General features: G+C 40.8%; 1 protein-coding gene and 6 non-coding genes across 7 annotated transcripts; all 7 read right to left on the bottom strand.

Annotated features, from left to right (window-relative positions):
• Positions 1-287: 287 nt before the first annotated feature.
• On the bottom strand, positions 288-360 carry trnaa-agc (transfer RNA alanine (anticodon AGC)). The gene has a single exon. It is a non-coding gene; the product is annotated as a tRNA-Ala (tRNA).
• A 577-nt stretch (positions 361-937) lies between these two features.
• trnaa-agc (transfer RNA alanine (anticodon AGC)) lies at positions 938-1,010 on the bottom strand. Its single transcript has one exon. It is a non-coding gene; the product is annotated as a tRNA-Ala (tRNA).
• Positions 1,011-1,489: 479 nt separating this feature from the next.
• trnaa-agc (transfer RNA alanine (anticodon AGC)) lies at positions 1,490-1,562 on the bottom strand. The gene has a single exon. It is a non-coding gene; the product is annotated as a tRNA-Ala (tRNA).
• A 536-nt stretch (positions 1,563-2,098) lies between these two features.
• On the bottom strand, positions 2,099-2,187 carry trnay-gua (transfer RNA tyrosine (anticodon GUA)). The gene is given in 2 exon segments: positions 2,099-2,134; positions 2,151-2,187. It is a non-coding gene; the product is annotated as a tRNA-Tyr (tRNA).
• A 2,000-nt stretch (positions 2,188-4,187) lies between these two features.
• On the bottom strand, positions 4,188-4,260 carry trnaa-agc (transfer RNA alanine (anticodon AGC)). Its single transcript has one exon. It is a non-coding gene; the product is annotated as a tRNA-Ala (tRNA).
• A 576-nt stretch (positions 4,261-4,836) lies between these two features.
• trnay-gua (transfer RNA tyrosine (anticodon GUA)) lies at positions 4,837-4,925 on the bottom strand. Its single transcript is given in 2 exon segments — positions 4,837-4,872; positions 4,889-4,925. It is a non-coding gene; the product is annotated as a tRNA-Tyr (tRNA).
• A 487-nt stretch (positions 4,926-5,412) lies between these two features.
• tmem214 (transmembrane protein 214) lies at positions 5,413-22,426 on the bottom strand. Its single transcript, XM_050058273.1, has 17 exons — positions 22,160-22,426; positions 16,520-16,713; positions 15,928-16,078; positions 15,621-15,755; positions 15,152-15,234; positions 14,829-14,934; positions 13,767-13,848; positions 13,536-13,637; positions 12,598-12,739; positions 10,557-10,648; positions 10,308-10,356; positions 10,053-10,160; positions 9,594-9,711; positions 9,368-9,464; positions 8,463-8,631; positions 8,137-8,288; positions 5,413-6,674 (listed from the first exon to the last, which is right to left on the bottom strand). Exons 1-17 carry the CDS (start codon positions 22,314-22,316, stop codon positions 6,548-6,550), a joined length of 2,064 nt encoding a protein of 687 aa, XP_049914230.1. The 5' UTR covers positions 22,317-22,426; the 3' UTR covers positions 5,413-6,547.
• Between the last annotated feature and the right edge of the window lie 2,186 nt (positions 22,427-24,612).

The raw sequence follows: 24,612 nt of genomic DNA, 5'->3' as shown, positions 1-24,612 counted from the left end.
CCGTTTTTAAATACTGTAATTATTTTCTTTAAAATCTTGTTAGTACACAACTTTATTTTCATTATGAGCCATGGCATAATTATTCCGAGGACAGTCTACAGGGTTTTGTTACAAGGCAGTAATAATAGCATATTAGTTACACTTTTGCTATCTCTTTAGATCATAAAGGTTCATCTATTGCACAACAAAATGCATGTGTTGTATTTCAAGCTGTAACAGTACCGTTTTCTGTTTCTTTCTAATGTTCAGTAAAATGTGTTTATCTTTGAGGTGAAGAGGAAAAGCTTTGGAGGATGCGGGCATCGATCCCGCTACCTCTCGCATGCTAAGCGAGCGCTCTACCATTTGAGCTAATCCCCCATGATGCACCGCAATCTTTGACGTCAGCTTATATACGGAAATATGGAGTATATATGGATCAATTTGTTTGATATATTGCATTATTACCTGCCGAGAATTTCCCTCCTTTCTCAAACCAGGAGAGTTTTACATGTATGAAAGTCACAGTTATGGACAGCACAAAATACAAAATGGCGGCTTGATCCCAAAGTGTCTGGAAAAAAAACTTTAGATGGGTGCATCAGCAAAACTGAATCTGTACCCGCCGAGATTTGTTTTATACTTTGTAGGTTTTATTAATCTGGGAAACCTTGCAAATTTAGACCAATCATATCAAGGAAATGTTAACATTGCCTCTAGTGAGTCAAATAAAACGTTCATAAACGAGACCTCTGGTCATTCATCACAATTGATGAACCACAAGGTGCAGATCATATCGTTTTTAACCATTATTTTGCCATAAAAGTAATTCCAATGTCGATAGTTATGGCTAGCCGTAAGTGAGCTGCATGCATGTCTCGGCAGACGAGCACAACACGGTACAACACCAGTGTCCTGACACGTTCGTATTGTGATGGAGCTCAATAGAAAAGTATTCTGGAGGATGCGGGCATCGATCCCGCTACCTCTCGCATGCTAAGCGAGCGCTCTACCATTTGAGCTAATCCCCCGTTGAGTAAGACTGGACGTGACGTCACAAAATAAACATACATTTTCCGGGAACTACCAAATGATGCTTTTATATTTTGTCCACACAGTTTAACTCACCCGTTTGTTCTTAATTTAACTAGCAAACCCCTGTTTTATTATGTGAAGCTTAACTGTTAAGGTCGGGTCAAAAGATTTGGACAGAGGAGGTGTCATCCTTTCTCAACAGACAGTGGACGGAAACAGAAACACATCAGGGAAGCACTTAAAACCTGTGTGCGGCTACACCAGCTGGGCCTTTGCAAAAAACTCTGTAAGACCCAGAGCGGACAGAGATAAGAAGAGACACAAAAACTAAACAACATGACATTCCTTATGTCACAGGAGTATCTGAGAACCTCAGGAGGATCTTCATCAAACACCACATCCCTGTGCACTGTAAACCCAGTAACACACTGAGGCAGAAGATTGTCCACTTTTTTAAAAAAAAATTAAAAGGTATTGGAGGATGCGGGCATCGATCCCGCTACCTCTCGCATGCTAAGCGAGCGCTCTACCATTTGAGCTAATCCCCCATGATGCACCCAATTTTCTGACGTCATGCAGTTGGACAGTTTGAGGAGTGACAGGTAGCAAAAACTCCAAAAGCGTTTATAATTTAAACTTAATCGTATTAAAGTTAAGAAAATATAAATAACGTTAGGTAAGGAAGGTAAAAATTAAATTAAAGGTTACAAGAACTCGTATCTTACTCTTAATTGCAAACACCTTGAGTTACGAGTCAACGCCGGTTGAGGGCGAGACTGGTGTTACCATAAATTATGTTACCTGTCAAATTAGGAACTTTTGCTGAATAGGTTTTTCTTTGATACACACTTAACACGCTTAGATGGTACCAAAATATGCAAGAGCCATTGCTGTAGTAACAGAACAAATATCATTTTCAACTTACCTCTGATGAACACTTGAACCAACAAGCTAGCTTACTTTGCACAGGTTGTCAAGCTAGCTAGCAGCACAGGTAAGGTGTTAGCTTGTTAGCTTAGCTAATTTAGCCCCGCTGATAGTTCCGGTGGTCGTTCAGCGTGTGAAAGACAATGAAAAAGTCACCTCCTTCGAGCCGGATTTGAACCAGCGACCTAAGGATGTCTTATGTATCAACTCTACAGTCCTCCGCTCTACCAACTGAGCTATCGAAGGGGCTGACGTTAAAAAAATTTAAAGCCAACCAGGTGCGCATATTTCACAACACTGACTGTAGTTGTAGTAACAGTGGGTATATGGTGTTTTGGGACCATTTGTTGTCGTGCAGCCTCATGCCCCCCATCAGAGTGCAGGAGTACATTATTGCTACGAAAGCAAAGCCAGATGAACTTGTTAGTGGGGTCCTGGTGCAAAACAATATGATGTTGCCTGTCTGTACAATCCTCCACGTTCCTACAGACACACACTAGACTACATGTGGTAGCTTCATCATACTCTAGTTACCCTAAAATCAACCCCTATGTTGGAATAAAACAAGCAATCATCATGTTTTCTATGTGTGGGTTACTTTTTGGTAATTTAATTGTACTGTACACACACAATGTAAAACAATAAAGGTCTTAGAATTCATTAAAGTCAAGAAAGACATTACCTAATATTGGACCTAATTTAGTTTATATTGTACTTTACTACAATACTTTAGTGGTGCATATACTAAAATTGCAGTGAAATAAATGACATAAAAACAGCTGAGGGGCCCTGCTTTTACCATTTAGTAAGCTGTATTTTTGTGTCTTATTCATGAACTTTTCATAAACAATGTTACAGCTTCCTGTGACCTAACATCCTGGCAGAAATCTGTAACACTGCTGTGCCGAATAATTCGCTGTTGGTTGTCTATTGTTGGAAAGTCTATCAAAATGTTAATTCTATTCAATGTTTCAGACATCTGTGCCAAAACGAAAATACAACACAGATTCTTGAGGTTCAAAGTTTATTGTTGAGTTTGGAAACAGGAGCTGACAAAGCAGCCACCACAAGGTCCATTTATTTTCTGTTCTGGAGCTTCTCATCAAACCACTTGTCAGCAGCAGCAGCAGCAGATAGAGTTGCAATGTTGTCATGGAACTGCAGATTTCCACTTTGGATACGAGACTTGACCTGAGAGAAACAGATAAACCAACCAGTGGGGTTGAAATCTTTATTATAAATCATTTACATTACAAAGTAAGACATTAGTCATCCAAAATGATTCATAAAAAGAGACAGAGCCAGAGAGAGAAACTGAGACAGAGCCATGTCCAATCTGCTAACATAGAGGGGTTGGGTTTATGACCTGTACTGCAGGGCTTTGAAGCTGATTTTTGTGGTGGCCAAATGTGGAGTTACAACTTCCGGGTCTGTCATGTGATATCACGGGGTCCAAAAAGACTTTTTCCCATAGACTTACATCGTAAAAGAGAAGTCTGTAAATCAGAAGGTAATTTTATATTGAGTCACAACCCCCACGAAATGACTCGTGTCACTATTAGAATTTGATCCACGCGGTCAGATACCATCCAAAACCCCAAAATATTTAGTTTACAATTGTAGAAACAAAATGAGATAAGACAAATCATTTGAGAATTTCTAACAAAAGAAGTTTCAGGCATTTTTGCTACAAAATTCCTTAAATGATTAATCCATCACAATTGTTGCAGATGAATTATCTGTCAACTGACTGCAATGAATCTTTTCAGCTCTTATTTATTCATGTTTGGGGAAATGTTTCAGAATACAGCAGTATGTGGTTTATTAACAGTACTATCATAATATTTTGAGAACAGTAATGTGCACATTTTGGCCAGAGAGGAAAGATGGTTTGAAAGAGGCGTGAAAGAAGCCATCTACCTCAAACTGGAACGACCATCGTTAAACAGAGGAGGTGGCCTATGAGACCACTTATCACCCTACAATGCAGTCTTGGGATCCATCCCCAGACAACTTCACACCCATTCTCACCTGGTCCCATCTGACCCTAATGACTCACATTGTGACCTTACCAGTCATTTAGAACTGAAGTATGTGAAGAAGCCTCTTGGATGAGAGGCGAAACGTCTTCAAGAAACTCAAGCAAGTCCAGTTTGCCTACGAAATAGCATTTATGATTACCATGACCTGGATGACTGAAGATCTTCACCGACTTCTTACACTTGTTTTAATAAAGCTAAAGGTATTGGAGGATGCGGGCATCGATCCCGCTACCTCTCGCATGCTAAGCGAGCGCTCTACCATTTGAGCTAATCCCCCATGATGCACCCAATTTTCTGACGTCATGCAGTGGGACAGCATACACACACACACACACATATATATATATATATATATATACATATATACCACCACAAAGCGTTCATAATTCAAACTTAATCGTATTAAAGTTAAGAAAATATAAATAACGTTAGGTAAGGAAGGTAAAAATTAAATTAAAGGTTACAAGAACTCGTATCTTACTCTTAATTGCAAACACCTTGAGTTACGAGTCAACGCCGGTTGAGGGGGAGCCTGGTGTTACCATAAATTATGTTACCTGTCAAATTAGGAACTTTTGCTGAATAGGTTTTTCTTTGATACACACTTAAAACACTTACTTGATAGATGGTACCAAAACATACAAGAGCCATTGCTGTAGTAACAGAACAAATATCATTTTTCAACTTACCTCTGATGAACAGTTGAACCAACAAGCTAGCTTACTTTGCACAGGTTGTCAAGCTAGCTAGCAGCACGGGTCATGTAAGGTGTTAGCTTGTTGGCTTAGCTAATTTAGCCCCGCTGATAGTTCCGGTGGTCGTTCAGCGTGTGAAAGACAATGAAAATGTTACCTCCTTCGAGCCGGATTTGAACCAGCGACCTAAGGATGTCTTATGTATTAACTCTACAGTCCTCCGCTCTACCAACTGAGCTATCGAAGGGGCTGAGGATCAAGAAATTTGAAGCCAAGCAGGTGCCTATATTTCATAACACTGACTGTAGTTGTAGTTACAGTCGGTATATGGTGTTGTGGGACCATTTATTGTCGTGCAGCCTCGTGCCCCCTATCAGAGTGCATCAATGCTACTGAAGTAGATGGCCAGATTAACTTAACTAAAATGGCAGTTAAATAATAGAATAATAGACTGTTGGTTGTTTACTGGTGGGAAATCTAGGAAATGTGAACTTAACTCTTTAGTAATAAAATGTGTCAGACATCTGTGTCAAAAAATACAGAGTAACACTATTATTCTTGAGGTTCAAAGTCCATTGTTGACTTTGGAAGCGGGAGTTGACAAAGCAGCCACCACAAGCTTCTCATCAAACCACTTGTCAGTAACAGCAGCAGATGGAGTTGCAATGCCTTCATGGAATTGCAGATTTCCACTTTGGATGAAAGACTTGACTTGAGAGAAACAAACCAACCAGTGGGGTTGAAATCTTTATTATAAATCATTTACATTACAAAGTAAGACATCAGTCATTGCCATATCCATCCAAACATCTTGTTTACGGGGAAGGGTTAGTGAATCAGCTGGTCAGAAATGTTTGCCTTGCCCACACGAGGGTTTATTCTTTCTTAGTCATATTCTAGCGTACAGGAGGACGTTGGCACGGGGTTAATCATGTTCCCATTATTGAGAATAAACTTGTTGATCCACGCAGACACAAACACACACACACACGCGCACAAAATCATCAGCCTTCAAGTATGAGTACACGACTGCTGCTTTTAGCTCAGGTGTGATGGCTAATGAAAAAGCAGGAGAAACAGCGGACAGGTGACAGAGCAGCAATGACGAGACGAGGAGATGTGCAGGACAGACAAGACAGCAGGTAGATTTATTCTTCTGGACCATTTGGACTGATGTGAGACGCCTGTTGAGTTATGCTGTCAACTCAAAATCTTCTGAAGGAGTCCATCCACCAGCAGACATGACCCTTCACAATATCTTTCCTGTTGGAGGCTTTACATTGTGAGCCGCCCACTGGACAGATTCTCAGGTTTGATGGGAGACGAGGTGGCCCTCAGAAGTTAGCGGACGAGGTCTTCAGTGGCTTTGAGAAGTCTGGAATATCTTTTTTGGTCTTTTCTCTGCCCTTTACCAAGTTTTCACATAACACTTTTTTTTATATCTTTAAATAAAAATGGTTTTTATAAATCATCTACAAACCTACATGTTCTATAAATTACACAATCTGTTTAACCCAAAGGTTAAAGACACAGCTCAAATGTGCAGTAGAAAACTCAGAGAGAGAAGGAGGGAGAAAGAGAAAGAGACAAAGAGAAAGAGAGGACCTCTGTGTCCAGCAGTGACAAAAAGATTGGTAGAAAAAAACATCTTTACAACAGCAAACTGATTTAAAAATGTAGCCAAAACAAGAGATAGAAGAGATAGAAGGGTCCTTTAAGTGAGAGTTTGTTTGTCTGACCCCACAGTGTCCAATCACGGCTTGAGAGGGGAGCCGACGCACTGAAAGGCAGCCTCAGATTGGGTCAGTGTGTGTGTGTGCGAGTGTATAACTTCATGTGTGTGTAAATTAGTCAGCATCTGTGATGTCATCATGCTCGTGTCAGCAGCTCCTGAGCCCACGTCTTGATGGCTGACGTCGTGTGTTGGAGCAGCTGCCACGTCGAGTTGGTGAAGGACAAAGCGTGGTCCTGCAGACATGATATGGACACCTCACCGCTGCAGGAAAGAAAAGAAGAGAGAAGCATGTTTAACTTACTGGTTAAAGATAAATTACTGAATGCAGCTGTTTGATTTTGACACCAGAGCAAAAATGCACCTGCTAATTTTAAAACCATGACTGTGTTTGTGTAAAGTCCTTCCTGTGTTCTCAGTAACTACAATCTAGTTTCAAACTAGTGATTAACTGAAATGGCTTGGATGTAGTGACTGTGTGTAAAGATGGATGACACGTCTCCACTTCTTCCCACTGTACAGAAATTAAGCAAAAATATCCCAAAACAAGCACTGGTGACGTTATTTGGAGCCAGAGTCTGCGCAGTAGTGATCAGGAAGTGGAGCCACAGTATCAAGGTCCTGCTGGGGGGCCAGGGCCATTCATTGTGAGCACACAGACCGACACACACAGCTGTCAATCATGACTTTACACCCACTTTATATAGTGTCAAGTAACTAATTAAAGTCAAACTTATCACTAAAATGAACACTTGAACAAACATCAGCGTGATAAGAAGTATCTAAAATGACAGGAACCATCCTCTGGAAAATTTTATTTGGCATGTAGTTTGTTTGATTTGGCCCATGTCCCATCGACTAACACAGAGTGGGTGGGTTTATGACCTATACTGCAGCCAGCCACCAGGGGGCAATCAAGATGCTTTGACTTCCCTTTTGAGGGGCTGTCAAAACCTGCAGGAACAGCACAGGGCTTTGAAGCTGATTTTGTAGTGTCCTAACATCAAATTACAACTCCCAGGACTGTCACATGATTCCATGGGGCCCAAAAAGATTTTTTCCCGGTGAAAGAGAAGTCTAAGTCACAACGGTCACAAAATGACTCATTTTACTATCAGAATTTGATCCACGTGGTCCGATACAATCCAAAACCCAAAAATACTGAGTTTACAATTGCAAAAACAAAGCAAAACAACAACAAAAAAGTTATAAAGTTTTAGGCATTTTTGCTTTAAAATGTCGTAAATTATTAATTAAGTTATCAGTTATCGCAGATTATCTGTCCGTGAACCATTTCAGCTCTAATTTATTCATGTATGGGGGAATGTTTAACAGTTTAGCCGTATGGTTTATTAACAATACTAGCATAACATTGTTATTTGAGGTATGCTTTGTCATTTTTGTTAAATATAATTAAAATTCTTCCCAGTTTCCCTCTTATTAAAAACAGCATTTTTGATTAAGTGTTCGGTCAGATGTGTCGAACATATTCCACATTACATTTTCAGTCTAGACGAGTCATGTATCAGCAAGCTAACAGAGCTATGTGACAGTAAGCACTCGTTTACGTGATGCCACTGGTTTTAATTTAGTGACACACAATGCCAAATTCGAACTATCCAACAGCAGATGGCTCTTTTCAATGCCAAATATAAATGTAAAAATCAGCTCACATTCAGAACATGCATATAAAGTAAATGTTAAAATGATGCCTCAGAGTACTGACTTGCAAGAGTCCTGTAGGTAGGACCATGCTCGTTGTAGCAGTTCAGATATGTACGCCAGTGCTGGTAGGATGTAATTCTGATGGAGGGCGAGGAGGAGCTCCTTTAAATATGCCAACACCTGAAACACACTGTCGGGCGTGTTGGTGTTCACCTAGGTGAAGATACACAAAGAGAAGACACACTGGTTAATGACATAAAATATAACCATTTCTTCTTGTTAGCTTCGCTCTTTGATTCATCAGAAGTCAATGTGAAGTGGAACTGATTAAACAGAATGAGGTAAACATCAGTGAGTGACAGTTTTGCAGCCATTTTGCAGCCTTACCCATTCTATGGCCTGTGGTGTCTTTTCTTTGACCCAGAGAATAAACTGCGTGGTGTTTTCAGAGATGAAGATCGCTGCTGTTTTTGCTTTTTCCAAACCTTGGTCCATTAGTGGCCCCAAAACCCGCACACACTCAGAGTAATAATGAGGAGTGTTTGTCTCCAACCAGCTACAGAGGATACAAAAACACAAAATACAAATATAAGTTAAGTGATTTATTTGTATATGAGTTTAAAGATTTGCCTTTTTGGTCATTAGGTGCATAAAGTTAAAATTATTTTGTGCTCCAAGACCAAACCAAAGTTTTACACAGTTGCATGCAGGTACTTTTTAAATATGTAAATGTGCTGCTGACCTTCTTTTCCAATGCAAAGTAGCTACTGCAGTGTGCCATCCTCATTTATATCTGGTACATTTCAACTCAATCTTTTATTTGCAAACATGTCTAAATAAGTGCCTGTAGGATATTTTACTATTAGTATTAGCTGGCAGTGTAATATTTTAAGACATTTTTACTTATATTTATATGCATTCAATGGCCACTTTATTGGATACACCTGTACAAGCTTATGTAATCCCATTAGGCCCTGCCATAACATCTATCTTTAGAAGCTCACTATGACCTCAGTGCTAAAGCATAACTAAATTAACACCTCTATGACAGCGTCGACAAACACTAAACATTACAGGCAGGAAGTGAATCCAAAGCATGTTTGAGATATTTTTATGCTTTGGTTTGACTGGTCCTTCATCAGACAGAGCATACAGAAGTCTAGGAAAGGGTGGAGACTAATGCTATCAATATCTGACCCACAATTGACGATAATTTAGTTAGTCTGTTGTAGGAGAGAGCTACTTAGCTATACTGCTTAACAGACACATTAGGAGTTAGGGTGAGGTCGTACCTGAAGCCTTGTGTAGAGTACACCTTTATTTTGCCCCACGCCTGCTGAGATACAGCTGTGACCCCTGAGTTGCGCAGATACAAGGCTGTGGTGGAATCTGAAACACATAACACACACTGTAAGACCTCTAAAACAAACAAACAGAAGTCAGTGGAGACAGCTTTGGAAGTTCTGCTATGAAAATGAATATGTGTGATTGAGATGAGTAAACGGAACTCAGTCAGACCTGCGAAGGAGCCTTGGGATCTTATGTCGTGAGCGATGAAGCCTGCAGCAAACACGAGCAGAACCATGAGCAGTTTGGACCAGGGGAACCCATGACCACGCATCTTCACCTGCAGATTCTAGAGGAAAAAAGAGAAGTGGAGACACTGAGCAAAAACACTCATAGTATATATTCTGGAAGTGCTTTGTAAATGAAAGTGGGGAAATTATTCTATTCATTGTTGCTTATGTAGTTAGATAAATACAAAAAACTCCTTAACTTAACTACACTTTTTCATTTCTATCTTGCCTTAAATCAAATTTAGGACTGAGCAGACTGTGTTTTGGTTGGAATTTAAATGAAACTAAATCGAGTTTTAATCGTTAATTGATTGAATACTTGTAATTATTTCTAACATCTCATTGATAAAAATAAATATTCTGTGGCTTCATTCAGTTTCTACAGTGACCATCTTCTCACCTGACACAGGCTATTGCACTCCTGAAGCTCCTGAGATTCAACAGTGTCTCTCATCTCCTCATTGGTCACTCTGAAAGACTGGATTGTTTCTTCAAGGTTCTTCCGGAGCTAAACACGAAAAATAAAGCACAACAGTTTAACATGAGACTCAGTTAGAATTCCTTAGTAAAGGTATTAAAGAAAGCCGTTGCTCTCTAGGTGCAAACATGCCCTAATGTTCTTATTACACCATCCTCAGGGAGGTAGGTGCTGTACCTTTGGTGGCAGGACATTCCAAGACTTCAATAAATGGTTCAACAGCAGACTGGAGAAGGAAAGAGAGAACGAATAGTCAGCTCTATTTATCAGTATTTAAATGACTGAAGTCAAGAAATAAAATTTTTATATACAATTAAATTCTACTTATGTAACAACAATAATTGAGACATGCTATTGCCACAGAGCCTCACTGTTTTCTTTTTACCTTTCGCAGTTAAAAAGGGGGGAAAAAAGTGTATAACTCACCTGGACTGCGGTAAGTGTTTAGTATAGAGCTGCCTCCACACTCCTAGACTCTGGACATCTACACACAAACACTCTGTCATACTGCTGAGCAACTGCAAAAGACATAAGGGAGAGGAAGAAAGACTTCATTTTTCTTCTATTTTGAAGCTATTATTCTCTCTAAACTCTCAGAGTCCAACATACCAGTGAATTTTTATGACAATCAATCAATTATTCAAGTGCAGAAGCAGATCTAGATCACATCCTGCTCAGAAAATATTTCTTGTAGCTATTTTGCATGAGTACTGATACAACTGTTGATGAGTATCTGGTGCCGATGCTCTCTAATTCTGAGGGACACTAAAGTTTTGTCTGTTTTAGATAACCAAGACTATTAAAGCACACCAGGAAATACTGTTAGCAACAATATTATAGGTTGTTGGCTCATCGTTCTAAACTTTGTTACAGTGTTTGGGAATTTCTTACAGTTTCCCATAGGTCTTAAATATACTTGTGGTGGTAGCCGGCAGAAGGGCCAGCAATACCTTCCTGCACAAAAATGGTCGACTACATGTGACAACAACAAATACAGGTGACCTTTAAAACACAATATGTTGATTTAGTGAACATTTCTTTTAATAACATATACATACAATCATCATGTTCTTTTCTAATCACACGTAGAGCTTCTCTTTATCACCTCTCTGTCTCCAGGGAAACAGCAACGGGATGGCACGCCTGGGATGCTTATTTTATCATTTATCATACTCAGATTATTCATATCGTAAATGTATACTTCATATTGTTTGGATTATCAGTGTGTTGTCTTGCCAGATTCATTCGTGGTGAAAATAGACCAGGTGGTAGTGGTGTAATGATTTATCGATCTGATCAAAGATCCAGTATCATCGATGCAAAGTAAAAACATCCTTCTATATCGCTGTCTTTAGGATACGCTTTTATTTTGAAAGACTGTGACACTGTCAAACAGCAGCAGGCAGATGACAAGCAGCCAAGAGAAAGATGATGATGACGTTATTTACTCTGGAATAAATCAGCAGTGTGGAAATATTTGGGATTTTACAGAAGATACCTGCCTGGACAAGCATCTCATTGCGCAAACTTCTCTCTACAGCATCATTAGCTGCTCTGTTTCAACAATGTTCGCTAAAAAAAAATGTGCACGCTGAGCTGAATTTGACACTTTTGTACAACGGACTTGTTGTCAGTCCACGTTATGTGGCTGTTGGGAGAAGTTTGCCTTCAGGGCTTTAAGCCAGATAGCTCTTAAGTTTTCTGAAAAAGATGATGGTTTGAGTTCTTTCAGAAAGGTCTCTGGCAGAGAGCCCTGAAGGTTAATTTATCTTGTGCTGTTTTATGTGTTAGTGGAGTCAGTTTAAAGTAAACTTCACTGCACTTAAGCGGCTACAATTACTTACATTATTTATATGTTGTTTTTTTCTTTTATGGCCAAAAGCAGAAAGGAAAGGGGTGGCAGCTTCTTCTGTAACTGACTGCGTTAAATGGGCAGATAATATTGTCTCATATCAATCGCAGGCCCCTGAAAGGCATCGAATAACAATCGTATTGTGGCAGACTTTATAATATCAGCGAATTAATACCGATAAACTTTTCCCCCTACTTAGATCTGAACAAACCATGGATCTTAATGGCAGGGGAATAGCCTTCAATACAACACCCAAGCTACGGTGCACTTCCACCTCAGCCATTGTACCAAAACCAACAGATATGAGAGGAGTGGAGCAAGGTGAGATTGTCTAAATATACCGCCGTCAATACACCTGGGCGCCCTGCCCAAGTAAAGTCTATGTGTAAGAAACACTGCTCCAGTTTAATCATTTGCTGATATGCTATCTTGACTGTTTATGGCACTGATCAACATATTGATGCCATTAACAACATACTTTATGACAGGTCACTTACAAATGATTCATGCTGCTGCACTGAACCTAACTACATTCAGCACCAGCAGTATAATGTAGAAAACATCAGTTTATATTCTGTGTGTGTGTGTGTGTGTGTGTGTGTGTGTGTGTGTTACCTCTCTCTTCATATCATCTGGACAGTGTGGTGTGGCTCTGGACAGAAATGATGGCAGGTATGTGTGTAACGTGCTCTCAGGTTTGGCTCCAAATGCGAGGACCTTCAGTCGAGGGTACAGACGCCTCAGCTGCTCCTGCAGACTGAACGCAAACAAAGACATGTTACTTTATTACTTTTAATAAGGAAACAGCCACTGGGAGGTAAAAAAACATAATCACTAAAAATAGCACTAAGCTGTGGTCCATGTCTTATAATATACACATGAGAAATGCTTTTACTTCGACAGGCATATACGAGAAACAATAAATGTGACAGCATTATGTTATTTAGTCATTTGTGAATGATGTCAGCTGTTTCCTATGTTTTAAGAATGGAGGCTTTACAGGTGGAAACTGGTCACTTGTCCGATGAGACATATTTTATGTAGCAGATAGAAACAAAAACCGTCATATTCAAAATGTGGCAGTACTAAAAAACAAGTGACATTCCCAATTATCTGCCTAAATGGCTTCAGTACATATGCAAATAAACCACAGTCTCTCTTCTCTTCTCTTCCCAAAGTCACGTCTTGTGGTTATTTGATTAAGTATAATTTGGGGTGACGCATCCAGGCTAAACTCTCAACGCTCCACTCTCTACACCCTCTTCTTCCTACACTGTGAAGTCATGCTGTGCATGTGGAATTATTGAGCAATAAAATTACAGAAAACTGACACGCTTTTCAGTGTTGGCATTAGGTTACATACAACAGACACATGTGCTTGTTTTTCTTGAGAGGCCACTATGTTTGAATAGTTGTTTTATTGTGGAGTTTTGTATTATATGTTGTATTTGTTGCATTGTATTTGTCTCTCTTGTAAAAGAGATTTTCAATCTCAATGGGACTTCCTGGTTAAATTCAGGTTAAATAAATAAAATAATAAATAAAACATTTACCTTGAAGGCAGGGCGTTCTTGGGCATGAAGGCAAAATCCAGTAAAGGAAAGAATTCTTTCGGACCCATGATGCCAAATCCTTTTGTCAGGTTTGCATGAAGTCTGGGAGAAGAACATGAAGCACAAATTTAGTCAAAGTGTAGCTTTATAACAAGAAAAAAAGTTATGTTGTATTTCATTTTGCCTAAGGAACACATAAAATAAAATAAGCCACATATGTCTTAGACTTACAGGAGAAGTCTCTCCAGATATGCGATGGCATACGAAGACAAGGACTTCACTCCCAACACAGGAAGCATGATACCCAGCCACACTGAAACACAAATAAAGAACTTGATTCACATTAAAGGAACACTTAGTTCTGCCATTAAACGTGTCAACAGTCGGCCTTTTCAGCTCTCAGCCCAAAGCTACTGCTGCAGCACAACATGGCTTTCATTCTTGCACGCTAAATTATTAAGTAGCATAGTGAAACAAAACAGAAAGTAGAGCTCTGCAGGCATTTCTTCATTTATTAACAAAGGAAACGAATCATCCTAAAGATACTTCACTGCTGTATCATACGTTGGTGAAGAACTGAGAATGTTCAATGCACTCAGATGTAATTTTGTTCTTGTGACATTCACTGTTGCCATTTTAGATATCATTTTGTCCCGCTTCCAGTGCACATCACGCTGGAAATGGTTCAATAGCAGTTTAATATCTTGCCAAGTCTAAACATATCAAAGCCTGGGGCTCAGGCAGGAAACTTTTGATTACTTTTCAAACTAGATTAGAGCGTTCCTAAACAGTAACTTCCTTCACATTTTAGAGAGGCTATCTGATTAACTATCCCAACATCAAGACATTCTGCACTTGTAGCTTTAAAAACTGCCTAAATTCAGTAGCATTGTGTCTCTCCTTGCCTTTGGCGAGTCGAATGGCACTCACTAACCTTATTTTGCAGAAGGAGGTTGTTGTGTAATCTTCTAAGAATATTCCTCCTCCCGCTGCCCACATACTAACACCCACCTCACAGCCTCACCGAATACCAGGCAGCAGACCTGGAGCAGCAGCTGATTTTTTTTAAGTTACCATGTGTTTAAGCCCACAGATGGCTGTCAGTGGATGTGTTACTCGCTCTAATGTGCCCTGTGGCTTCATTAACCTCCAACCCAGAATTTATGTCAGCATATTATGTTGGGAAAGTGGGAGAAAGGGGAGACGGACTGGCACTAATGCAGTGAGAGCGTGATAAAATACTGTCTACATATTTGAAGGGGTGTATGCGTTGTGTGTTTGACTGTCTATTACCTCTTAGTCCCTGGCTGAGGTCATAAAATCCAGCTTGGCCGAGAGCCCACATGATGGTCAGACACTTCACAGGACGATTCTGAACTGATCGCAGCAACTCCAAATACTAGAGAGAAAAAGCAGAAGGATGGTTAGCTGTTACAACATGTTATTGCAAGGTTACTGCAAAAGACAAATCCCCAGTATGTTGGATGAGCTTCTAAGAAAGAAAGAACTTGCATAACTTGTAATGTTGCTTAATTTTTTAACAAGTAAAATCACAGCAGACGAGGACAGTGAAGCAGTGATCTGCAGGACTCAAGGACACACACACAGTCACGCACCTCTGGCAGGTTTTGGGTGGCTATCCGGGGTTTATCCTGTAGGATTGCCTGGATGCAAACTCTGTAGCCATGCAGAGGTTCTCCTAGAAACAGAGGGAAAAAGCTGCTTTTGTCTGTTTTGGAATTGTCACTGTGGTGGTGACCATGAGCAAAAGAAATCAAGGTGAAACGTTGATTTGATGAGGTGTCGTGGTGGCCTTAGGGTCTAAGGTGCTGATCATGTAACTACAGTGACCCTGGTTTAAGTCCCCTTTTTATCTCTACCCTCACTCGCTATCACCTCACTTCTGTCTGTTGTGTAATAAAGGCAAAGTGTCCAAATAAAAGACACAGAAATATACACAAATTTAAACAGTCCCTGACAATTTCAATGGTCTTCACAGAATAGCTGCTTCTAGCTTTTTGTTTCTACACTCTCAAGTCTCATTACTGCATCACTTATATCTCGAACCACAGCACACACATCTACCTGACTGTCTGTCCAGCTCCCTGAGCATAGTATAAACACAGTGGTCGAAGAAATCTGGCAGAATGTCGCTGCAGCGTCCGATGAGGCCTTTGATCACACCCTTTAGCTCTTTTCCTGAAAGGCAGTATGGGTAGTCTGGGGACAGAAAAGAAGGCAATAAATAAGTGTATTAATTATCATGCAAGTGTCCTGCAGAAACTTTTAATACCAGTTTGGTTCCTTCATATAAATAAAAAAAAAAACAGTAAGGTCTATATTGACTGTGCACTACATTTTCTTCTTCTCAATAAGAGGAAGTTTGACCAACCATGGGTATAGCTGCTGAGTGTGGGCTCAGTCTCTGGTGCAGTCAGATTGAGGTTGAGGTATCCTGCCAGGTCTTTGACCCACACTGATGGGTTTTCTGGAAACAAGGTCTGACTGCGGGCCAACTGCTGCTTCAGGTCTGCGATATCCAACTACAAAGAGTGCAAAACCGAAAACTTTAAGGCTGTACACTTAAAAACAACATGTCCATTATGAAAAGAGGACACTGTGTTTCAGCATGTGATAGTTTGCTTGGAAGATGCCACAGTGCAGCATTGTTTCTATGTTTGTATGAGGACATTTATAGCTTTTAGAGATTTTACTGTAAGCGCATTTATTTTTGTCTTGATCAGCCAAATTCTCACCTAACTATCACAGATGGTTAAGTATCATTTTAATTAAAACTTTTGGCAACAAATAAGGTGTTTTAGAGCTAAAGCAAACACAGAATCTTCTACTCCAATATTTGATTCTCTTCTTATTAAACTGCAAGAAATACAGATGTTCAGCTTTAAGCTCTCAATACAAGCCTTTAGACTAGGAACAAATTTCAGCATCGTTAACAAGGAATGGGTGGTATGTGTATTACTCACACTTTTGAAGGCTTCCTCGAGGGTCTTATGAGTCGAGGGGGTGACTGCACTGCTGGAGTTTGGTTTCTTGGATGGTTTTGTTGATGAGGGCTTCTTGTTGTCGGGCTCGGCTGGCGGTGGAACCTGCTCCTTGTTCTGTTTCTTCCCCATCTTCTCAAAGCCGTCGAACAGAGTCTCTGACATCTTCAGGGGTGCTGAGAGTAAACAAGGCAGCTGTGGTTAAGACACGCCTCTGAGCGGATATGAGTGTCCCTTTTTTTTAATTCATTAAAGCAGCCGCCTTTTCAAACTTCTTAAGTCTACTATAACACTTTCTTATATCCACCCTGTGTCCTGAAAAACTAAATCCATGAAACCATGGCATTTCCCTCTCCGACTGCTCCCTCCCCTCACATTCAGTGCTTCCACCCTCCCTCTTTGGCTTGCATAATAGGCTGTTATTATCCGAGACAATATTCATGCAACACTCATTACAGTTCACAAAGGAGGAGAGTTAAGCACCAGCAGCATTTAAAGTGTTCCCCTGTGTGTTACTAGTTAAGACCCCATTTGTAAACAAACTGCGTCCACCTCAGGTCAGTTCATATTAGAGCTTGACCTGTTAAGTTTAGAAGGCCAACACCAATATACTTTGTGTACTGGGGCAGCAAAGACCAGATATTTTAATCCCTTACACTATTTTTATTTATTTATTTTTATTCCCGGGAGGTAAAAGACTTTGAAAGGATAAGGCTGACATCATTCTATATTTCATTTATTGTCAATAAATCCCTTAAAAAGACCAAACTCAACATGGTGTTAGTTTGTCAAAACTTTCTGACTTCCCTTCCCTGTCTGTAGCTCTCAGACCAAAACTAATTATTTCCTAAATCTTTAAAAACAGGTGGAAAATCTATAGGTCCTTTTTTGCATAGTAGTTTCCTTTAGTCAAACAGGAGGAAACAGTGCCTTTGTTGGGGACTATTTTTAAATTGCAGATTAATATCTGGTTCTAGGCTCGGCTCTAATCCTAACTCATGCAGCAAAGACATTTACAGTATTTAACTCCACACGACTGCACACAAGAATCCCGGTCAGACCCACCCACAAACTTGAGTTGGTGTTGACAGAGGTCACCAGTTGTTCGCTGATCATTCAGCTGTACATGTAGCTGACAAAACCAAAATCTATATCTGGTCTGTGTGTGTGTGTCGAGACAACGCCGGACTGTGACACAAAGACGGGACTTGTTTCATCACAGTGTCTACTGCTCCGCCTGGATTCACCACAGATTCTTATCACAGTAACTTCCCTATTCAAATGTTGGTTAGTCAGATAATTCTTCACTTCCCTAAACTGAACACTGAAGCCAGTTGTCTTCTCTCAGCTTAGTTAGCATTACCAGAGCTGGACAGGGAGGAAAGTCCTGAAAGACTGACGTATGAGGTAATCTGACCTGGTGATCATGTCCTAAACAAATATCCACACTTGTCAGGAAGTCAGTCATTTCCAGCAGCACCTCCTGACATGAGACGACACATGTTACATACAGTAACAGGGCAACAACGAGTGAGGCCACTAGACTGGGCAGCAGGTAGGAGAGAATATGAATTAGGACCTCCACAAGGACACAAGACTAATGTTTTTGAAATTAAAATTCACATAGTGTAATGTCTGTGTGTCAGCAGCCACCAAAATAGTAACATAGTTTATGCGTGTCCTGGGAATGGACAATAAACCAGGAATTGTGACATCTTTGCACAAATTTGCTATGACACAAGTTATCAACAGATGAATCAACACTTGTTGGGTGACAGGACCAGAAATGGGCATGTTGTTGTTTTGTACTCATTATCTTTTCCTTGAAAATGAAACACTGCAGACCACACTGCAGTCAGTTTAAAGGCCCTGACACACCAAGCTGACGGTCGGCCATCGGTCAATGTTGGGCCGTCGGCAAGCATCTATCGCTCTAGTCAGTGCTGTTGTCATTGTCGTTTTTTGGCCAATTCAGCATGTTAAATTGGCATTGGCGACAGCAGAGCCCGCCATGCTCCAGTCCACCGTGAATACTCTCAAAAGGCAGGTCCAGACAACGAAACTGTGCCAAATCCACCACTCCACCTCAAGCGAATTCAAAAAGTAGGACCTGTGTCAAACACTTGGCACCGTCATTTGTTTACTAAAGTACTCCCTTATGAAGACACCTAAAGTACAACTGCTGCTGTAATTAAACAGGACAAAGTGAGCCACTTGCAGTAGGCCAACTGCCAAGACGAGTGTTTCCAAGAATCTAGTCAACATGACTAAATTAAAGAAGACGAACCACATCACTCCAACAAACCACTTGGAGATTTGCCACCAGTCCTTGTAAATGTCAAACATGAGAGAGGAGTGAACATGTTGGAGTTAGTTAAAGAAGGTAAGCATGCAAAAGAGGAGCATAGAATCAAAACAAATAGAAAGCAATATGGAGAGTGCAAACCTGACCAATTTGCACCTGCAGAATGGACACTTTACAAACTCCGCCCAGTATTTCTGACTGAATTATGATGCATTTTTACTCTGTTTGGGCTTGTGTATTAAACACTTCTCTGTAGTTTATTATCCATTCCCAGGACACACATAAAGTATGTTACTATTTTGGTAGCTGCTGACACACAGACATTACACTATGTGAATTTTAATTTCAAAAACATTAGTCCTGTGTCCTTGTGGAGGTCGTAATTCATATTCTCTCCTACCTGCTGCCCAGTAAAAACTTTCAAGGATGTATAACAAGGTATACAGTCTTTGAAATAGTCACAAAGTGTAATCATAGGTTGGAACATTGTACAAAAAAAATGTTTTTCAGTCTTGTAAGTGTTTTTAATCAAGCTCTGTTGATGAACACCTGAAATGATAATGTGTAGAGACCTTTAGTGGATCAGGAAACAATTCAGGTCTATTACATACTGTAGTGAGAAGTGAATGAGGGGGTGTTTTTGGACACAGCCTGGGTGTCTGTGAGGGTCTTGGTGTATTGGGGTGTAATCTGAGTAGATGTTCAGTACCCAGCGTGGCCCTTTTACAGGGGGGGCTGGACTGGGAATGGATTCTCACACCAGCAGAAGAATAGCTGACAGGATGCTTCGCATATAGATACAGAGCGAACCACTTCTCAACAACACTGAACACACTGCAGCAATGCCAGTCAGCTTATCTGATCACATTTATTTCTCTGTTTTACTGTCAAAATATGTTTGTCTGGTATCTAAGAGCCACATGAATTAGGTTGTGGTATTTACTGTAAGGAGGGCTGTTAAACTAATCAATGGCAATAAATAATAAACCTGTTAGTGTGCATCAGATTTGAGTTTGCAATTTCTATCAAGTGGAGAGAGACACGTTAAAATAAAGACTATTTTAGAAAGCTAATAGTAAACCAGTAACAGTTGGGATGACGTCTGACGTTGTTTATTTACCCTCCTTAAATTTAGGTACCCTCAAAGTATGCAGCATGCAAATCACATAAATAACACACTGGGCTTTACATAATCACTCCAGTTGGAAGAAGAGCTCATGTCAGACATCCTAGAACTTGTCCAGACATGTAATGTGAAACAAGTTCAATATAGGTGACATATCAGTTGTCTTGAATATGACCTTCTCAAGGTGAATGTAAGCAACACATAAAGTGATTTTGAAGGCACTTTATTTGTAAGATTTTTCTTAATGTGTTTCCTTGTGAAGACACCACTCAGAAGATTTGGAAGCCTGCTCTAACAGATACGAAAGCCTCAAGCCGAACTAACTGTGCCAAAGCTGCAAACTCAACAGTAACAATCTGCTGGAAGCCTTTAAAGGGATGAGCTGAGATTTGGCTGATTATAATATTGATTGTCAGTATTAATCTAATTATTTGTAGGGCCTGGTGAAGCTGAGGCACACTTTCACAGTGACAGTGGTGTGATTGAATGCTTCAGTTTGCATAAATACTAGGCGGTCTGAGAGTCTATACACCACATAGTGAGGTGCACTTCTTTTAGACAAAACCTTTACACCACCTCCACACTCAGAGTCACAGCCACCGTGATCAGACAGACTTTGGACTGGCTGATTTGCTGATGAAACTGGTGCATAAACAAATCGCAGTGGCAGGGTGAGATCTAAAGTCGCTGTGCAGAGGGTGCGGTTGTTGATGGTAGTTGTTGCCAAGTCTTCTGTATGTAGAGTATGCTGAATGTAAAAACAAACAATCCATCAAAGGTCTGTAATTGTGTTCTAGGAGGTAAGCTGCCAGAGTTAATGTGGTTACTGTGATGTTTTCCAAGGGAAGATTAACCTGGTTGGGTCCTTGGGGCAAAAATTAGTTGATCAGCTCTTTTTAACTACTAGTTCTTCCCAATCTGTGCAATGTGTACACGTTTTATAAACTAGAATACTACCTGGCCCCAGATAAGTGAAACTAGATTTTAACATAGGTTCCACTCTTCAAAACAGGGCTTCAAAATTAGATATAATCCATGACACACCTTTCAACTGATCATCACGCAAAAAATTAGGAAGTAGCGCAGGAAGTCGCGTTGCTGCGCGATGCTATGCTACAATAGCTAGCTGGTCAAATCAGGTGACAACTGATCATCACGCTTATCATCAGTTGACACTGAGCTTTGTTTGTGGTGGTAAGCTGGTCAATGTGATTTACACACAGTAAGCCTGGGACTTTTGGGGGACCCTGGAATTTTGGGACTCCAGGTCAGTTGCCCACTTTACCCAGTTGGTGAACCAGCCTTGATGTCTTCCAACCCCTGCTCTGAACTAGTCATAGGACTGTGTTGATATTCTGGAGTTTCACTTTGAGCTACAGGTGAAAAACAAACTAATAATTACTAATGTATGAAAAAAAATGATTGATTGCATGTTTGGTTTGCTGACAACAATACAAATACAGTTTAATGGCCACCTTATCCTTGTATAAATCATGCAAAGGGGATACATGGTTAAGTCACCACATTAATAGCTGATCACTCAGCACAGTGACAGCTGTCCCTATAGGCTAAGTGGACATAAGCAGATGCCTCATTCATTAGCTTAGCGTTATATTATTTAACTGCAACGTAACAGCACCCTGGAGATGCATTTTAAGAGTGTGACAGCAGCAGAAAGACAACAAGGTCACACAGCCACCAACACATGCTGAGAGATGCAGCTCCTCAGTGATGACGTTGCCTTTGTTGACACACCGCTGGAAAGGCTGCTAGCAAGCTAACGGCACAAGCTAGCAACTCATTCTCGCTGTGTGTGGCAAGGAGTACATTGAGCTGAAATGCCCAATGGCTTTCATTTTGGAATAAATGTATCAGTAAAGGAGCTTAAGTATGAGCACTTAGCTGAACTAAGACACACCAAATGGGACTACAAAAAATTAGGAAGTAGCGCAGGAAGTCGCGTTGCTGCGCGATGCTATGCTACAATAGCTAGCTTGTCAAATCAGGTGACAGTTACGAGCTGTCTTCGTGTCCAGTACAAACGCTGCCACTACCGTTAAGACGGCGAAAAGTTAAAATTACAAGAGATAATTTAGCTCGTTAAACAGACACACAGGTAGCTCCTTTTCCCTTCATTTGAACTTTTGAAGTGGGGTAAATGGGTCACGGAGCAGCTAGCAGGGCCACTTACGTCTGGACGGCTGGTTAGATTCGCCCAGGGCTTTCCTTCCCCCGCTGCCGGGTTTCTTGTCACTCGTGTTCTTCGCTGCTCCTGCGCTGCTGCTGTTATTCTTCTTCCCTTTCTTCACTACCTCCCATTTGCCGACGGAGCCATTATTCGAAGCCATGTCTCTGGTCCAGATTGGGGTGTTACTTAGGTCGGGGTACCGTGTCTTCCTGCCGCCTTCCTCCCTGCTACTGAATGAAACAGGACGACTCGCTCTGAACTGCTCCAATCATTTAACCGTCGGTCCGCGTGCCACGTCTCTTTGTCGGCATGACGTCAGAGATGTGATGTGTTTGAACCGTTACTTTCAATTTAATACAAGTCTGTGTTTTTATTAAAATACTGTGTATCTTAAATCATGAATGAGCAATTTTGATGATCGAGATCCACAATAAGTTACCCTCACCACCTGAGGAAGATTATTACTGTACAGTTTCACCAGTAGGACAGTCTACTATAACCATATCATTCAATTAGCCAGGACGGGGGGGACTGTCCCACTTGGTGGCCCCATGTTGGAGCAAACTGCAGCTAGAGAGCCCCCATGGATGCCCCTATGGTAGATGAAACATGATAGAGTGCCCCTCCAGTGGTAAAAACGTGATGAAGAGCCCTCCAGAGTGACCTTCCAGTGCAGAAAATGTGATGAAGTGCCTACCAGAGTGACCTTCCAATGGAGAAAACTTCATAAAATGCTCTCCAGAGTGACCTTCCAGTGAAGAAATTGTGACAAAGTGCCTAACAGGGTGTACTTCCAGTGGAGAATTGTGACAAAGTGCCTAACAGGGTGTACTTCCAGTGGAGAAAACTTAATAAAGTGCTCTCCAGAGTGACCTTTCAGTGGAGAAAACATATATGAGTACCCTCTAGGGTGCCCTTTAAGTGGAGAAAACATGAATGAGTACCCTCTAGGGTGGCCTCCCAGTAGAGAGAATGTGATGCAGTGTGCTTTAGTGTGCCATAAAATTAAGAAAACATGATAAAAGCCCTCAAGAGTGCCTTTCCAATGGAGAAAGCTTAATAAGTGCACTCCATAGTGACCTTCTAACAGAGAAAATGTGATTGAGTACCTCTAGGGTGCCCCTCCAGTGGAGAAAATGTTATACTGTGCCCACCAGGGTGCCATTCTAGTGGAGAAAACCTGTTGAAGTGCCTCTAGGGTGCCCTTCCAGTAGAGAGAATGTGATGCAGTGCCCTTTGGCATGCCATGACATTAAGAAAACATGATGAAGTGCCCTCAAGGGTGCCCTTCCTCATAGTTGAGTGATGAAGTGCCCTCCCTTCCAGTGGAGGAAATGTGATGCAGTGTCCTAATCCCTCAGAAGAAGAAAACATGATATAGAGCCTTCTAGACGGCCATTCTGGTAGAGAAAAAACATGATAAAGTGCCCTCCATGATGCCCTTTCCATGAATAAAACAAGATGCAGTGACCTAATGGGTGGCTTTACGATGGACGAAACACAATGCAGTGCCACATAGGCTGCCCTACATGCTAGAGAACCTTCCACACGCTGGTGCCTTTTTTATTTCTCTTACTCCTGCCCCTCAGACAGCCTGAGTCCCACCCTGTATCTGTAAGTTTTTATTACAAGTATCTTAAATCAAGGATGAGCAATCATGATGATAGAGAGGGCCACAAAAATGTTATACTCATTACCAGATGGCCAGGTTGTGACTGTGCACTGTTATGAGTAGGACTTCCTGTAACCCTATCACTCAATTAGCCAATTATAGCTACTAATCTAATGAACAATAAAACAAAATATATTCTGTAATCAAGTTTAGCATACCAGCATTTCTATTTTCCATATTCAAATACATTTAGTAATGCTCCTATTCATTAAACGAGCTTAACACAGAAAAACAACTTTGACATAGCTGAGTGATATATTTCAGTGCATTTCTATTCTGTTGTCCCATGACATGTTTTAAAGAAGCATGCATGTATGTATAAAGCCATTGACCTTTACCCACAGGTGAAAAAGTAAAATGTTGTTTTGGGATGCTTGTAGCCTCTCCTGCTGATGTACCATGAACTGAATGTCAATGTTTGTGCTGTCAATCTGCAGCTTTATCTGTCATCCTGTTTCTATATTTTGACCTGATGTTCTTCATTGTTGAACAGCTGCTCTCACAGATGTGCTTCCAAACATGCTGGCCATTGAGAGTGCAAAATCAGGCTTATATATTTACCTCAAACTCCTGAGTACACCAGAAATGTATCATCTCATTCCTGTAAGCTCTCTGCATTTGGCTCCACCTTCGACAAGTGCCAGGACCAGTTAAACCATCGGGCCGGCTGCAGTTATCTGTCTGGCTGCCGTCTGTGGAACAGACGGTGAGTTCTGGCTGCAGTGTCTCTCAGAAGAAGTACTTAGTGTCGCTCAAATGAGTCACTTAGTGTTTGGCACAAACC

The sequence above is a fragment of the Epinephelus moara genome, chromosome 12, assembly GCF_006386435.1.
Source record: "Epinephelus moara isolate mb chromosome 12, YSFRI_EMoa_1.0, whole genome shotgun sequence".
Taxonomy (NCBI): Eukaryota; Metazoa; Chordata; class Actinopteri; order Perciformes; family Serranidae; genus Epinephelus; species Epinephelus moara.
This window is presented reverse-complemented; position numbering and strand designations above follow the sequence as displayed.

Coding starts and splice junctions, on each gene's coding strand:
- tmem214 (XM_050058273.1), bottom strand. CDS start 22,316: ATGGCTTCGAATAATGGCTCCGTCGGCAAATGGGAGGTAGTGAAGAAA. Junction 15,235..15,620: donor GGAGCTGGACAGACAGTCAG/GTAGATGTGTGT, acceptor CTCTGTTTCTAG/GAGAACCTCTGCATGGCTAC. Junction 9,712..10,052: donor AGTGCAATAGCCTGTGTCAG/GTGAGAAGATGG, acceptor TTTTTCCTCTAG/AATCTGCAGGTGAAGATGCG.